The 15,636-nt window shown below is 47.9% G+C and overlaps 1 protein-coding gene across 2 annotated transcripts in view; it reads right to left on the bottom strand.

Annotated features, from left to right (window-relative positions):
- The window catches only part of LIMS1 (LIM zinc finger domain containing 1), an 82,803-nt gene extending 67,507 nt beyond the window's left edge, over positions 1–15,296 (bottom strand). For both annotated transcript variants that reach the window (XM_086326719.1, XM_086326720.1), the window contains exon 1: positions 15,183–15,296. In XM_086326719.1, the coding sequence (XP_086182845.1) occupies positions 15,183–15,214 (32 nt within the window). In that variant the 5' untranslated portion in view covers positions 15,215–15,296. The remainder of the gene's footprint in view (positions 1–15,182) is intronic.
- Positions 15,297–15,636: the final 340 nt, after the last annotated feature.

Genomic DNA, 15,636 nt, shown 5'->3' with positions numbered 1-15,636 from the left:
TCTGCGTATCTGAGGTTATTGATATTTCTCCCGGCAATCATGATTCCAGCTTGCGTTTCTTCCAGTCCAGCTTTTCTCATGATGTACTCTGCACATAAGTTAAATAAGCAGGGTGACAATATACAGCCTTGACGTACTCCTTTTCATATTTGGAACCAGTCTGTTGTTCCATGTCCAGTTTTAACTGTTGCTTCCTGACCTGCATACAGATTTTTCAAGAGGCAGGTCAGGTGGTCTGGTATTCCCATCTCTTTCAGAATTTTCCAGTTTATTGTGATCCATACAGTCAAAGGCTTTGGCATAGTCAATAAAGCAGAAATAGATGTTTTTCTGGAACTCTCTTGCTTTTTCCATGATCCAGCAGATGTTGGCAATTTGATCTCTGGTTCCTCTGCCTTTTCTAAAACCAGCTTGAACATCTGCAAGTTCATGGTTCACATATTGCTGAAGCCTGGCTTGGAGAATTTTGAGCATTACTTTACTCGCGTGTGAGGTGAATGCAATTGTGCGGTAGTTTGAGCATTCTTTGGCATTGCCTTTCTTTGGGATTGGAATGAAAAATGACCTTTTCCAGTCCTGTGGCCACTGCTGAGTTTTCCAAATTTGCTGGCATATTGAGTGCAGCACTTTTACAGCATCATCTTTCAGGATTTGAAATGGCTCAACTGGAATTCCATCACCTCCACTAGCTTTGTTCATAGTGATGCTTTCTAAGGCCCACTTGACTTCACATTTCAGGATGTCTGGCTCTAGTTCAGTGATCACACAGTCAGGCCCTCCTAAACACTCATTTTCATACTTAGCTGTCTTTCAAAGCAGTTTTAACTCTAACACAACATATATCTTGGGCTTCCCTCATAGCTCAGTTGGTAAAGAATCCACCTGAAATGCAGGAGACCCCAGTTCGATTCCTGGGTCGGGAAGATCCGCTGGAGAAGGGATAGGCTACCCACTCCAATATTCTTGGGCTTCCCTTGTGGCTCAGCTGGTAAAGAATCTGCCCACAATGCAGGAGACATGGGTCGGATCCCTGGGTTGGGAAGATCTCCTGGAGAAGGGAAAGGCTACCTACCCACTCCAGCATTCTGGCCTGGAGAATTCCATGGACTGTATAGTCCATGGGGTCGCAAAGAGTCGGACACAACTGACTGACTTTCACTTTCTTTCAACGTATTTCTTACTTCTTTCTTCAACTAAGATAGAAAAGAGTCAATCAACGCCCTCTATGATGCTAAAAGATGAAGTCATATGCCAACTGCACTGAATCTGAGACCTTTGCCCCCATCATGCATTAGAGCATCCATTGACCATCACCTGCCAGAGACTCATCACCTAATGTGACAACATCACTAAGCATCTTCCATGCCTGCAATGTAGATGGGGTCCCCCAGGAGCCCAGGGCACAGCCTGAGCTGAAAGTGAAACCATGCCCCTCAGACTGGGGCTCAAACATACTTAGCTGGGAGTCCAGCCCAACCTAAACCCTGACTGGGGCTTGAATCTGTGGTCTTTTAACTGGGATCACACACCTCATTTTGACACTTAATGAAGCTCAGGTTCTAGATGTCTCCTCGCAGAGAGAATTCAGTGAGAGACAAAGTCTAGGTAAGAAAAGGATTCATTTAGAAACACACTCCACAGATAGAGTGCAGAAGGTGAGAGTGGCCCCAAAATGTGGTGTGGTTAGTTTTCATGGGCTGGGTAGTTTCATAGGCTAATGATCGGGAGGATTATTTCAACTATTTTGGGGAAGGGTTGGGGATTTCCAGGGGTTGGACCACTGCCCCCTTTTGGTCTTTGAAGGTCGTCCTGAGAACTATCATGGTGCCTGGGTGTGTCATTTAGCTTGTTCAGGTGTTACAATGAGCGTACACTGAGGCTCAAGGTCTAGTGGAAGTCAACTCGTCTGCCATCTTGGACCCTCTGGGTTCTAATCAGTTTATGTTACCTCCTCAGGCTATGTCATTCTTTGACAGGTTGCACCCTGCCCCCTCCCCATTTTAGGAGGAGGTCAGAGGTCAATCCAGTCACAAGCACCCCTGAGTAGAGACAGATGGGACTGAAGAGCTCAGGGCTCCAGCCCAGCACAGGCCTTCAGAAGCTCTGGCTTCTCCTTGGAGGCCACGTGGACCTCTGTCCATCCCTTCTCGTGACCCCAGGGGTCAGGCCCGTCAGGACAAGAGCTGGGCCATTGGCAGCGCTGTCACCCACGCCTCCTCCTGGGAAGGAGGTCAGGGAGAGGAGGTAACAGCCATTGACGGGACGGATGGGAAAGGCTTCACCAAGGAGGCCACATCTGAGAAAGACTCTAGGGGTGGTGGAGTGGGCCCTGTGGTCACCTTGGACCGAGTGACAGCTGGTGAGAGGTTCTGGGTTGGGGGCCTGGCTGGTGAGCTGGAGGAACTACAGGGACGCAAACATGGCCAGAGTGGCATGGACAGGGCTGGACACAGGGTGGGGGGGTGCCCTGTCGCTGTGAAGACCAGGGCTGTTCTTGGGTCAGGGGATACCCACAGAGGCCTCTGGGCTTGAGGACAGGGTGGGACTCTGGCTTTATGGAGACCAATCTAGCTGAGGTTTGAACAGCTGAGTGAGGTGGGGGCAGGGAGCTAGGAGGAAGGTGGTGGGTGGGGGTGGTCAGGAGACAGATTCCACAATCCAGACGCTGGTGACTGGACCTCATCATGACTTGGCATTTATTCACTGGGGGCAGAGGTAAGCCATGCCCAGGAAGGGCACTGAGGCATTGCCCACCCCACCTCTTCAAGGACCATCTGTTGTGAGCCTGAGGTGTGGCGGCAGGAGAGGTGGGGACCAGGCTCCATCTCTCTACTGGATCCCAAGCACCTGGAAGGGGCCCTGGTAGGAAGGTCTAGAGAACAAATGACCACTGAATAATGGCTCTCAAGGCTGATATAGTATCAAACCATTTATAAATGTTTGCCTGTTTGTGTCATTGCTGATCAACTCATAGTTACAACCTAAAAGCTGAGAGTTACATTTTATTCTGTGGGAAGTTTTAGGACTTCAAGCCAAGGGGACAGCATCTCAAGTGACCCTGAGAGAACTGCTCTGAGGAGGTGAGAGGAGGAGCCAGCTTATATAGAAGTTTTTGCAACAAAGGGAAGGTAGTCTGAACATCAGAAGATGATTGTTAATTAAAGAAAAACAGATGTCCCAAGTTAAAGAATTCAGCAATTTTCTGTGTATGGGAAGATGCAAGAGTCTGGGTTCAATGAAATCATTCCTTTGACATTACCTCCGCTCTCTGGGGCCAGTATCCTGTGTCTTCCTCTCTCTTTTTTTCAAAGTCTTTATTGAATTTGTTACAATATTGTGCCTGTTTTATGTTTATGTTTTGGTTTTTTGGCTGCTAGGCATGTGGGATCATGGCTCCCCGACCAGAGATGGAACCCACCCCCATCCTTCCCCTCCCCTCTTGGAAGGTGAAGTCCTAACCACTGGGCAGCCAGGGAAGTCCCTATCCTTTGTGTTCATGTCCTGAGCGTCCTCAGGGCTCACCATGGAGAGTGGCTGCAGTCTGATGGCTGATGGATGGCAGGTATTCCTTCCTTCCTGAGTTCCCTCAGGGCTCACCAGCTCACCATCCGTGATGGTTGCCATCACTGATGACTGTGACATCCTTGTTTACTGATATGGCAGGAGACATTCCATTTCTCACCAAGGTACACACATGCGCACTCATGCACACACGTGCACACACACACACATGTACACACACATGCAGATATACATATGCACAATGTACACATGTGCATGCACACACGTACACACACATGCACACACAGCTCACAAGCACGTGCAGAAGGGGATTCCAGATCCTGCAGCAAGCGCTTCACAGAATGAGCTCCACTCCACAGACGCAGTACTTGAGGGTGGAGGGTGACAGGCTAGGTTAAAAACAAAGTGATTTTAAATGTCGAGTGGAATTCCTCCTCAGAGGTTAGCACCACCACACCCTCTCACAATCTGGAGGTCAAGTCTAACTGAATACAAACCAACACTCTGCTGCAAAATGAGAATAATGGTTGGGAAGTTATTAATAGTCAATCATAAGATGAAAAGTTTTATTTTCTTACTTCCTGTGGAATAGAAGCTAATACTGATCACAGCCAATTACAATCAACTCATATTTACAGACTGAGAAATCGGAAGGAGCTTCTTTGACTGTGTGCATGAGCCCCCGGGGACCACACACTGGGTATCTCAGACACTTGGAAGCTGCCAGGGGCACTTAGAAACTCTCAGGACCAATGTCCACATTGTCCAGGAGGGCGTCCATCATGGCCACGAAGGCGGGATCACTACAGGGTCTCCACCTACACAGACTCTGAGCTGAGGCCGGTCTGGGTGTGGAGGCCAAACCACACAGGATAGCTTCCATAGGAGACTGAGCTCAGCCTCCCCAAGGGCGGGACCCAAGCACTGCGTCAGGCACCCTGGCAGGGCGGCTGCCATCTCATTTTCCTACCGTTAAATGTGTTCCTAACAGTCTCCTTACAGCTGATGTCAAAGGGTGTTCGCTTCAGTTACCTGCTATAGACTAAGCCCGTTTGTTACATTTAAAAAAAAAAAAAAAAGAGAGAGAGAGAGAGAGAGAAATGCCAGAACAATAGAGGCGGTGAGGACCATGAAAACCCAGTGGGCTCTGCTGGGCTGTCAGCAGGGAGCCCACAGTCCCAGGACAGGAAGGGCAATCACTGCATCTGGATTACCTGCCCTGCTGGTAGGGGTCAGGAATGCTGCAGTGAGATGTCCTCCTGAGGTGTCTAATGGCCTGAGGTTACTCCTCTTTGCTGGGAAGTATTAACAGAACCAGTAAGATCTTGTATTTTACATCTCAATTTCATTAAACATTCAGCCCTTTGTTCTGTATGAGTCATTAAGAAATCGTGTTTACTGACAGAAATAAACCAGTTCTTTTTCAAACACACACAAAGTTGGGGCCCTGGACACTGGCAATCTCTTGAAGCATTTTACATTTCAAACTTGGAAACTTTAACTTACAGAAACTACCTACTCTCTGATTTTGATGAAAGAGGATAATATATATGAAACTGACAGGGTTCATTTGTATAATCCAGGTGGATAGTGTCAGAATTGAATTAAACAGCAGGGCAAACTGTAGTACAAATAAGGCTGCGTTTCGCGTCACATTCTCTTCTCATTTAGAATTACTTTCTTGGGTTTGATTTACAGAAGGAGAAATTCTCAATTACAAGTTATAAATCATTTCAGACTTGATACATACTGCCAAATTGTTTTCCTAACAAATTTTACCCATATATCTTCACACCTGTGATATAAGGTAACTATGTTACTAACTTTATCAGTGATACAAGGTACCCAGGTTTTTAACAAGATCTGCTAATACTGTAAAACTGATAGTATCTATTTTAATATGCATCTTTGATGAATCACTAATCACGCTGCAACACGTTTTGTACTTTTGTACATTAATTTTATTTCCCGGTTTCTATTTTGTTACATTTTCTCCGTCCATGTTCTTTCCCCTACACACATACTAGGTGCGCATATTCTGATCAATTCATAATACTAATGCTTTCTATCTTGTTTTGTTGCAAATGTTTTTCCCCATCTGTTTTTTGTTTTTAATTTTCAGAAATTTATTCTCCTTCCAATAAACCTTTCCTTTTGGTTCTTAAAACTTCTGAATTTAAAAAGTACTTCTCATTCTAGGAATCTGAGAAACATTTATATTACATTTTCATGTTTATCTGGCTGGATTTTATATGTAGCTATTAAATATTATCCATCTGAAATTTCTGCTGATGTAAAATGAGACTCTAAGGCAATAAACTGGCTTTTCCCCGTAACTGCTAACAAAGGATCTCACCGTTTTATGGCACTTTAAGGAATGTCTCCTCTTTTCCCCTGAAAACCCGGTTACCCCAGACTCTGTGATGACCGTGATGGGTATAGACCGACAACATGGCTCCCCCACCCCCACTTTCCTCCCTTCAGGAAGCAGCTCTCTGCTGTCCTTGCCCCTTTATTCCTCCAAAGAAAGAAACATCGAGACAATTCTACCAATTTCACCAAAAGACTCCACCTGGAATTCTGATTAACAGTACTGAAATTAAATATTAATATGGAAACTGAAGAAGTTCACAGGAAAAACTGTTAACGTTTCACCTGGAAATTTTCACCCCTACTCCTGGAAGCCTCACTGGTGCAGAGTGGCACCTCCTCAGGTCGGAGAACTGTTCCTGTGCTAACCCCAGGAAGAGAGGGAATACTGAAACACCGCACGGAGTTACTGAAATCACATGGAGTTAAAATAAGCCTTCAAATTGATCTTAACACCGACTGAAGCCATCTTTATTAGTATTTATTCAGGAGTGACTTTATGGCAACATTTAAAGAGCTCTGTTTCACTAAGCCAAAAAGAATACATGCCAAATAAAACATGACACCATCATTTATTCATTTGACAAGTACTTCCTGAGAGCTTCCTGCGAGCTCCGCACTGTCCATGGCGTGGCATACCAGGACTCCACAGCACCGGCAGCCTTTGTGGACAGTGCTGCATTGTTCGAATGTAAGCTCTTTATCAAAATGCATCTAACAGACCCAACCTCAGATTTTGACTTTCATCCCTCCATTTGTTCAGCTAATCTCCAGGAATGCTTCCTCCTGGGAAACTCAATTAGCCTGACAGTGCAGAAGAAAGCTTGACTGCTAAAAAGTTCCCAAGCCTCGTGTCCCTGGAGCTCCATCACCCACTTAATCTGCATCTGCCGAAGCCCCACATTCCAGAAACTGTCACCACAACTTCCTTCATAGAAAGTGTCTCAATGACTGAACACATCATTAGAAAGAGATGCGGGTGTGTGTTTATTTTAAAAGTCAAAAGGGCTCAAGATGGGAAAACGCTTCTTTTTAAGTCTGGTCTCACGGTCTCCAGATGACCTCTGTGGGAAAACTGAGACCTCTGAAATTTTGAGGAATAGCTGGAACTTTTTTTTTGTCACATTCAATGGACAGCTATGTAACACAGTTAAAGCATCACTTTCCACATTTCACTGCTGTCCTTTGTTGTCACCAGTAAACTGGGAGAGGGGAAATCACCTGAGCAGTGCTGGGAGGCCCAGGTCTGAAGCAGAGAAGAAGTCTCATAGCCTGTGTACAAGTACCCATGCTATACACTCTGTTAACAGCATCCAGAAACTGCCTCCAGCAGACATCTGCAGATGCCTTGAGCTCTGGGCAGATCTGGCAAATACCCAAAGACAAAAAGTGCTTTCATTTCCTGGTGTGAGTAGGCCAGAATTGGAAGAAAAAAAAAAGGACATTAAGTCCAGAACCAGCATTAAATTATTTCAGACACTAGCCTCGCACCCAGTTTAAAGTTACATCACTGCAATTCTGGTCTGGCCTATGAGACAGATAACCTAGTGTCCTATACACATATATTTTCTAAAGTTTTTATATTTTTTCCATCATTATCCTCAAACATGTAAGTATAGTCAGTTGCCCGAAATGGGCTAAGTGCTAACAGAATCTTCCAGATTCTAGTCAGAGCCAAAGCCTTCTCAGACTCATTTTTGAAAACAGAGAACCAGTCTCAGCTATGTTTACAAAGAATCCATGGCTGTTACAAAAACATCACCGCCCACACTTGGAAAACAGAGTCTGCTGGTGTGCTGGGTGAGTTACCCCAGCTCAATATTCTAATGAAGACCGCACTCCATTCCCTCACACATGTTCCACTGTGACAAGCCCACGCTGCACGCCAAAGAGACAGCAATTCTGGCCGCAGAGCGTCAGCACCCGAGGGAAGTGGTGTATTCCGGTGTGGGCTCCAACTAAACGGTGATGTTCCAGACACCACTTTCCCACACGCTCTCTCAATGAGAAAATTAGAAAGTAGTGAGTGAATATTTACTTTGTTCTAAAATTTCCTATTAGAATATCAGACAGAGGCATTCAACTCAAGCCTGAGGAATCGGGCTCAGTTTTTAACCTAAATTCAAACATCCGAAGAATAAACGCAATCTGGAAGGAAACTGTAAATCAGAGGCCCGAGGTCCCTTCTGTAATCCCATGCTTATTAGCAGGCTCATCTTCATCTATTTCTGCATCTGCCTCCAGGAGCCCAAGGCTGAGAACTGCTTTCCACGAGGGCGTCGAGGCATGGGTTGGGGTGGGGGGTCCTGTGGCACCGATCTCTCACCATCGTGTTCCAAAGATGTGAGGAAGATCCACGGCGTCATCACGTCCTGCCCCGCTGTCCTCCAAGGGTGACACGAGAACCCTGGCACCTCCCCCTGAGGGTCATCACCTGGACCTGGCCTGGCTGGGCTCAGGGTTCACGGTGGGCCTGGTCCCCATCGAGTCACTGTGGAACAGGGGAGCGGGGCTCACGTGTGACATGGACAATGTGCTTCTCCAAACTCAGGTCTCCCATCTAGCAGGAGGCAAAGGGGTCAGGTGCTCAAGATGAAACATACACCCCAAGTTCAAGTGAAGAAGGTGACCTGACACATCCTCCAGCTGGGCCTCGAGTGTGAGATCTACAATCTCTAGGTTCAGAAGGAAGGACCATCTGGCAGTGAGACAATGCAGTCCCTCATGACCACCACACTTGGGGTGCGACTACCTACCACATGAAGAGGACACCCTGACAGCCAAGAGAAGCAGGAGCCTCGGCCTCATCTGAACAGGAGGGGATGCAGGAAGGGGACGAGGCTGGGCATCAACCTCGGCTCATCTCACCCCAACCCTGTGATGTCTCCTATCCTGTTTCCATCTGTAAAGTGGGCATAAAAGCCCTGCCTCGAAGTGCAGCCATGTAAGATTTGTGAAATAGATGTTTAACACCTTAAAGTACTTGTGTAACCACCGGTTATTAATAAAAGGTGGTTATTAGTAAGAAAGTTTACAAAAAGGCGGCCCAGTCATGAGAAGAAATAATTTAACAGGGATGGCTGAGCATCTCTGAATTTCTCTCCAGAGGTCCCTAGATGCCAGGTCTCTGCCACCAGGACGTCACACTGCAGAGTTCAGCTAAGTCACGTGTGCAGGCCAGCTCCTCTCACCCCAAGTCTTATGACTTTATTGAAAGCTTGTCACAGGCATCCAGCAGAGCCGGCTGTGGACTCGTCAATTCACTGACGACTGAAGAAAAGGAGAAATGAAGCCCATCTAAATCCAATTCATTCTTCCTTGGACATCTAACAAACCCGATGAAGATGTTCCTTTACTTCTAGAGACTATGATTTGGCAGAAAAGATTAGATACAGACACAAGTAATTATGGGGCTTCCCAGGTGGCACCAGTGGTAAAGAGCCTGTCTGCTGATGCAGAAGACATAGGAGACACCGGTTCAGTCCCTGAGGCAGGAAGATCCCCTGGAGGAGGGCAGGGCAACCCACTCCAGTATTCTTGCTTGAAGAATCCCATGGACGGAGGAGCCTGGTGGGTGACTGTCCATAGGGTCACAAAGAGTTGGACATGACTCAAGTGACTGAGCATGCACACACAAGTAACTACAACATAAAACACGAGATGGTAGTCACCCGAAGGAGGTCAAAGTGTTCTAAGAGGAAGGACATGAGCTCTGAGCCCTAAGACTCCAGCACAACCTCAATCCATGTTTCAGGAACTCAGCATCCAAGGGCCAAGCAGCCACTCTGCTCCAATGGCCGAGAAGACAATGAGAGGAAGGTTTTCCAGCCGTGTGAGCAGAGGCCCTGAGGTTGGGGGTGTGCAGAGTGCCTTCAGAGAAAGGGGCTGAGGGGGCCAACGACCAGCCAGAAGGTGACAAACAGCCTGAGTGCCAGGCGCGGGAGTCCGGACCTTATCTGACAGGCAGTCAGGAGTCTTCCTAACATTCTGAAAAGAGAGGTGACATGCCCAACGTGGTGCTCCAGGAAAACGTGGAACTGACATGAAGGACAACACACTGAAAGATTCTCGAGACCTGGGGCCACGTCCCATCCCCCTAGAATCTCTGTGGCCGCACCCACCCGGCACCTAAGAGCCCACTGCTGAGTCCTCCGTATTGAGGAGGACAAGGACCCGCTAGTGGCCCAGACACCACCGTGTCCACGTGCCCACACGCCCGCCGCCCACACTCCCCAGGCGGGCCTATGCGGACAGCAACACGCCCGGCCTCAGGAGCAAAAACAAGCACATGAAACACAGCATAAGCACTACCACCCTTCCCCAAGAGAAGCAACCTACAATCTGTCTAAGCAGCTGCTCAGACTCGTCCCCAAACGGATGTGCTAGAAGAGGAGCCCCCCAGCAGGAGGGACTGTCGGGCTGGCCCTGTGAGCACAGCGTGTGGGGTGGGGGGAGACCCTGGCCTCTGGGAGGAAGTACCATGATCACTGGCACATGGGCCTCGGAACAGCAAGTCCCCAAGGACACACTTCACAAACGGAATCGACTTGAAAGAGACTGACATCCGGAACTCTGTGACACAACAGCTCTGTGGTGACACAGAATAATCATCCAGAAATATCCAGAGTTATCCTGTTAATGTGGCTCGGATACATCAAAATCTCACCTGGGTGGGGTGTCCCAGATCCACGACCGCAGGTACAGCTGGGAAATTTGAGTGAGACCCAGGGACTGCATGGCCATTGACACTGCGACTCGGATCACGTACCACAGCTTTGCAAAATGCTATCGATGGGGAAACTGGGTAAAGAATACACTGGACCTGTGTATATCATTTCTTGTACCTGCGTAGGACCTTACCTGACCTCAGGCAAGTTACTTCAGTCCGGTGTGTCCCACCCCAAGCTCCCCTAAGGGCATTCATGCTTGCCCCCCCACCCTCTGCTTCCTCCCACAGGACACACTATGCACAGCCCGCCGTGTCTGCAGCCTCCCAACCTGCACGTCAAAAGTCACTGTGGACTCGCCAAGGCAAATAAGCTCCGACATGAAAAAGATGCAGGAAAATGAACCCCCTTCCATGAGCTCCTGTGTGGAAACACCTGACAAAACAAGAGAGGAGGGGACATCTCATGAGGCTTAAGGCTGCTGGAGGGTCCATGGATGTGGCAATGGGCACCCCAGCTCGTGTTTCTCAAATAACTTAAAGCTTTAGGAAAACAACCTGGCCACAGGCCAGTGTGTAATGTAGAGGACATTCCTGTGGGTGGGAAACCACAGCTTAGAGCACAATTAGGAGAAATGTAAAATCGACAAATGGTTTGAGATGCTTCTCCTTCTATTTAAGTGCAGCCCTACCTGAGAACACGACCTACACTGAGGTTTACTTAAACGATCGTCTGAGGAACAGACACAGGATTACTGAACACAGAGGCTTCTGGGGGAAAGCTCGGAGCTTCCATCATCAGCCTGGATCCGCCTCCCCCAACCTGTAGCCCCTGGGGCCTCAGGAGGGCAGGAAGATACTCCCCACTTTGGGGAGGAAAGGGAAAGCCACCCACGTTCAGCAGGAGAAAGATCGTCCAGGAACTAGTTCAAGGCCATCCCAAATGAAAGAGGGGTGATGACCGTGGTCCTCACATCCTAAGCCTGCAGGGCACACGACATCCTGACAGAGCCATCTTCCCTACTGCCAACTTCTCACTAGTTAAACTAAGAGCATGGTTTCCTCACACACAAACAGGCACAGGGCAGTGAAGATCTAGAAGAAACCCCACCAGGGCATCACCCCTTCATGATACGCTGGCATTGTGCCCCAGAAAAATCCTTCAAGGCAAAAGCTGCTTTTCCCATAGCGGTTCTTCAAGTCCCACTAAAACTCCTCCCAAACAGAAAGCACTCACTACAACAAGCACTCGACACTCATTTCTAAGAGAATTCTTCGTAGATACTTCTTTTTAAATATTCCAAGAATCGCTACTTCCTTCCTGATTTCAGATGGTGTTAACAGTGGTTCTCAAAGGATGGTCTGGAAACCCTAGAAGGTTCCCAAGACCTTTTTAAGAAGCCTGGGGATCAAAACCGTTTTCATAATAATGCCAAGAAGCTCCCGCTTCCACCGCAGAGGTGTGATCCTTGGTTGGGGAACTAAGATCCTGTGTGCCACATGAAATCAGCCATAAATAAATGAATACATAAAAAATTAATAAAATAAAAAAACTGTTGTTCTTTAGTTGCTAAGTCATGTTCAACTCCTTTGGGACCTCCTGGACTGTAGTCCACCAAGCTCCTCTGTCCATGGCATTTCCCAGGTGAGAATACTGGAATGGGTTATCATTTCCTTCCCCAGGGGATCTTCATGGCTAAGAGATCAAACTCGTATCTCCTGCATTGCAGGAGGATTCTTTACTGCTGAGCCACCACGGAATGTCCCCCGCCACCGCCCACCCCCCTCCGCAATACAATTATCTCAATAAAAGTTTCAAATAAAAAACGTACACCCATTTTCAAAGCAGCACCATTCACAATAACCAAAAGGTGGAAACAACCCAAGTGTCCACTGGAGGATGAATGAATAACCAAATAAATAGTATAAACATACAATGGAATCTGGTATGTTTATACAAGATTGGAAACATAAAATCAATCTTAAAAAGAAAGGAAATTTTGACACACAATACAAAATGGATGAACACTGAGGATGATATGCTGTGTGAAATAAGCCAGTCACAAAAAGCAAAGACAGGATGATTCCATTTACACGAGGTCCTTGGAATTGTCAAAATCAGAGACAGAAAATACAACGAGGGTGATGAGGGGCTGGAGGGAGAGGGAAATGGTAAGTTGTTTAATGAGTATTTTCAGTTTTGCAAGAAAAAAGGGTTCTGGAGATAGATACTGGTGATGGTCACACAACACTACAAATGTATTTGGTACTAAAAAAAAAAGGAAAAAGTAAGGGACTGCTAAAGGAAAATTTAGGATAGCAATGTGATGGGATCAGAATATAAGCAAAGCTCTTAAAAGGACCTGCTTAGGGACTTCCCTGGTGGTCCAGTGGTTAAAACTCTGCATTCTCAATGCAGGGACGCAGGGGTGCAGGTTCAATCCCTGATTGCAGAACTAAGATCCTACAGGCTATGTGGTGCAGCCAAAGAAAATAAAGGGAGATGGTTATACTCAAGTCATAATGTATCCATTGTATTGTCATTCTTCATACCTTACATATATGTTAAATTTTGTATTGAAGAAACACAAGCTGGAATCAAGATTGCTGGGAGAAATATCAATAACCTCAGATATGCAGATGACACCATCCTTATGGCAGAAGGTGAAGAGGAACTCAAAAGCCTCTTGATGAGTGAAAGAGGAGAGTGAAAAAGTTGGCTTAAAGCTCAACATTCAGAAAACGAAGATCATGGCATCTGGTCCCATCACTTCGTGGGAAATAGATGGGGAAACAGTGGAAACAGTGTCAGACTTTATTTTTCTGGGCTCCAAAATCACTGCAGATGGTGACTGCAGCCATGAAATCAAAAGACGCTTACTCCTTGGAAGGAAAGTTATGACCAACCTAGACAGCATATTCAAAAGCAGAGACATTACTTTGCCAACAAAGGTCCATCTAGTCAAGGCTATGGTTTTTCCTGTGGTCATGTATGGATGTGAGAGTTGGACTGTGAAGAAGGCTGAGTGCCAAGGAATTGATGCTTTTGAACTGTGGTGTTGGAGAAGACTCTTGAGAGTCCCTTGGACTGCAGGGAGATCCAACCAGTCCATTCTGAAGGAGATCAGCTCTGGGTGTTCGTTGGAAGGACTGATGCTAAAGCTGAAACTCCAGTCCTTTGGCCACCTCATGCGAAGAGTTGACTCATTGGAAAAGACTCTGATGCTGGGAGGGATTGGGGGCAGGAGGAGAAGGGGACGACAGAGGATGAGATGGCTGGATGGCATCACTGACTTGATGGACGTGAGTCTGGGTGAACTCCGGGAGTTGGTGATGGACAGGGAGGCCTGGCATGCTGCGATTCATGGGGTCGCAAAGAGTCGGACACGACTGAGTGACTGAACTGAACTGAACTGAATTTTCAGTAAATTTTTCTAGAAACAAAAAATTGTCCTTAATGAAGCAGTACCAATTATTGATGTTATTAAATCTTGACCTCTGACCTTCTGTTCTGTTTCTTGTGATGAATGAAGCACTTGGGCCGCTCACCACAGTAAGACAATTGTCTGCAGGTCAAGCAAGAGGGTGACGCAGGGACCACTCAATCAGACGCTTTTTTTTCATGGTCTACCGTTTTTACCAGAAAGAATAACAAACTATGGTTTTTAGACTAGCATTTGGCAGACATTTCTTGAAACTAAACAAAGCGAGTCTGTTATTTGAAGAAAACAATTGACAAGAGTTTCCTACCAATAATAAAAATCAAGCTTCCAACTGAGAATGAGAATGTTGGGAAACTTTCCACTGCCTGGAGCTTGAGAGACAGTTTCAAACCTAAAGATCTAAGGAGGATGAGAAGTGATATTAACAAATGTTACTTAGTGACACTGTATAAAGAGATGTGTCAACATTTGGAAGGTCTGCCTAACTCAGTGAATCAACACTTCCTAAGGAAGAACATGCCTGTTAAAATCAGGAGCAAGCCCCTTTGAACCTCAGGGCCCGCGGAGAACTTCAGCGTCACCGCGAGTGAAAAGCTCCCGGTAAGACTGAGGACTCCACAGCGAATTCACGTTTAAGAAACGTTAAGTTACCCAGTTTTGGAGTAATAACAGAAAATACCGCAACTACGTGGAAAGCTCCCTCTTCCAACCGCATCTCTGCGTAGGAGAGGGTTTTCTTCGGATTTCAAGCAAAACGAGCCGCAGCCGACTGAAGGCAGAACAGGCAGGGAAGTGCACACATTTAGGAGATTTGCAAAATGTACAAGCACGGCTGTCGTCGCACTGAATTATTTGTTAGGAAAACGCTATTTTCATGAAGCATGCGTTATACACGTTGAGATCAGACTCATTTTACATTTAATGAATGAGTAAATATCCTTTAAGGTCTGTTCCATTTCTAACCCGGTAAATCTCTAGCCTTGAGCCGTCCCCGCCCTCACGGACGCCTCCTGCGACCCGAGCAGGGCTAGGAGCGCCGGGCCGGGTCGCGGTCCACTCGGGCCCCGGGCTCTGCAGGCCTGTCCGCCCGCGCCGCAGGGAGGGGCCGCCCCGGCGGCAGCACTGCCGACGTGGCTGTGGCTCCGGTTCTAGCCTCGAGCTCACCACCCGCGCAATCTTACCTGTTGGTCATTCCTGACGCCACGCCCAGCATCTCCGCAGCCCCGCGAACCAGCACCGCGTCCCCGCGCCGCTCTAGTCGCTGCCGCCGAGCCGTCGCCGCTCCTCCTCGCTGCGCGCCGGGGCAGGAAGGGGCGGGCCGGGGCCGCGAAGGCCACGCCCACCAAGAAGCGCCCCACCCCCGGAACCGCCCTCCCGGATGTCGGCCCCCGCCTCCACCTAGGCCCCGGCCGGTCCGCCCCGCTCCCGGAACTGGCGGACCTCCAGCCCGGCCCCCCGGAACCGCCCTTTCGAGTCTCGACCCCGCCTCCAGATAGGCCCCGCCCCGCGCACCGAGGCCCCGCCCTGCCGGTGGAGGACACTGGCCAGGGGACTAGGGGTCCCATGCAGCAAGCCGGTTCTGGATTCGGGGCCGGTTCACCCTCCCTCGTGCTCCGCCGTCCCCACAGTCCAATC

The sequence above is a fragment of the Bos grunniens genome, chromosome 11, assembly GCF_055505025.1.
Source record: "Bos grunniens cultivar Pamir isolate PY7600 chromosome 11, Bosgru_T2T1.0, whole genome shotgun sequence".
Taxonomy (NCBI): Eukaryota; Metazoa; Chordata; class Mammalia; order Artiodactyla; family Bovidae; genus Bos; species Bos grunniens.
This window is presented reverse-complemented; position numbering and strand designations above follow the sequence as displayed.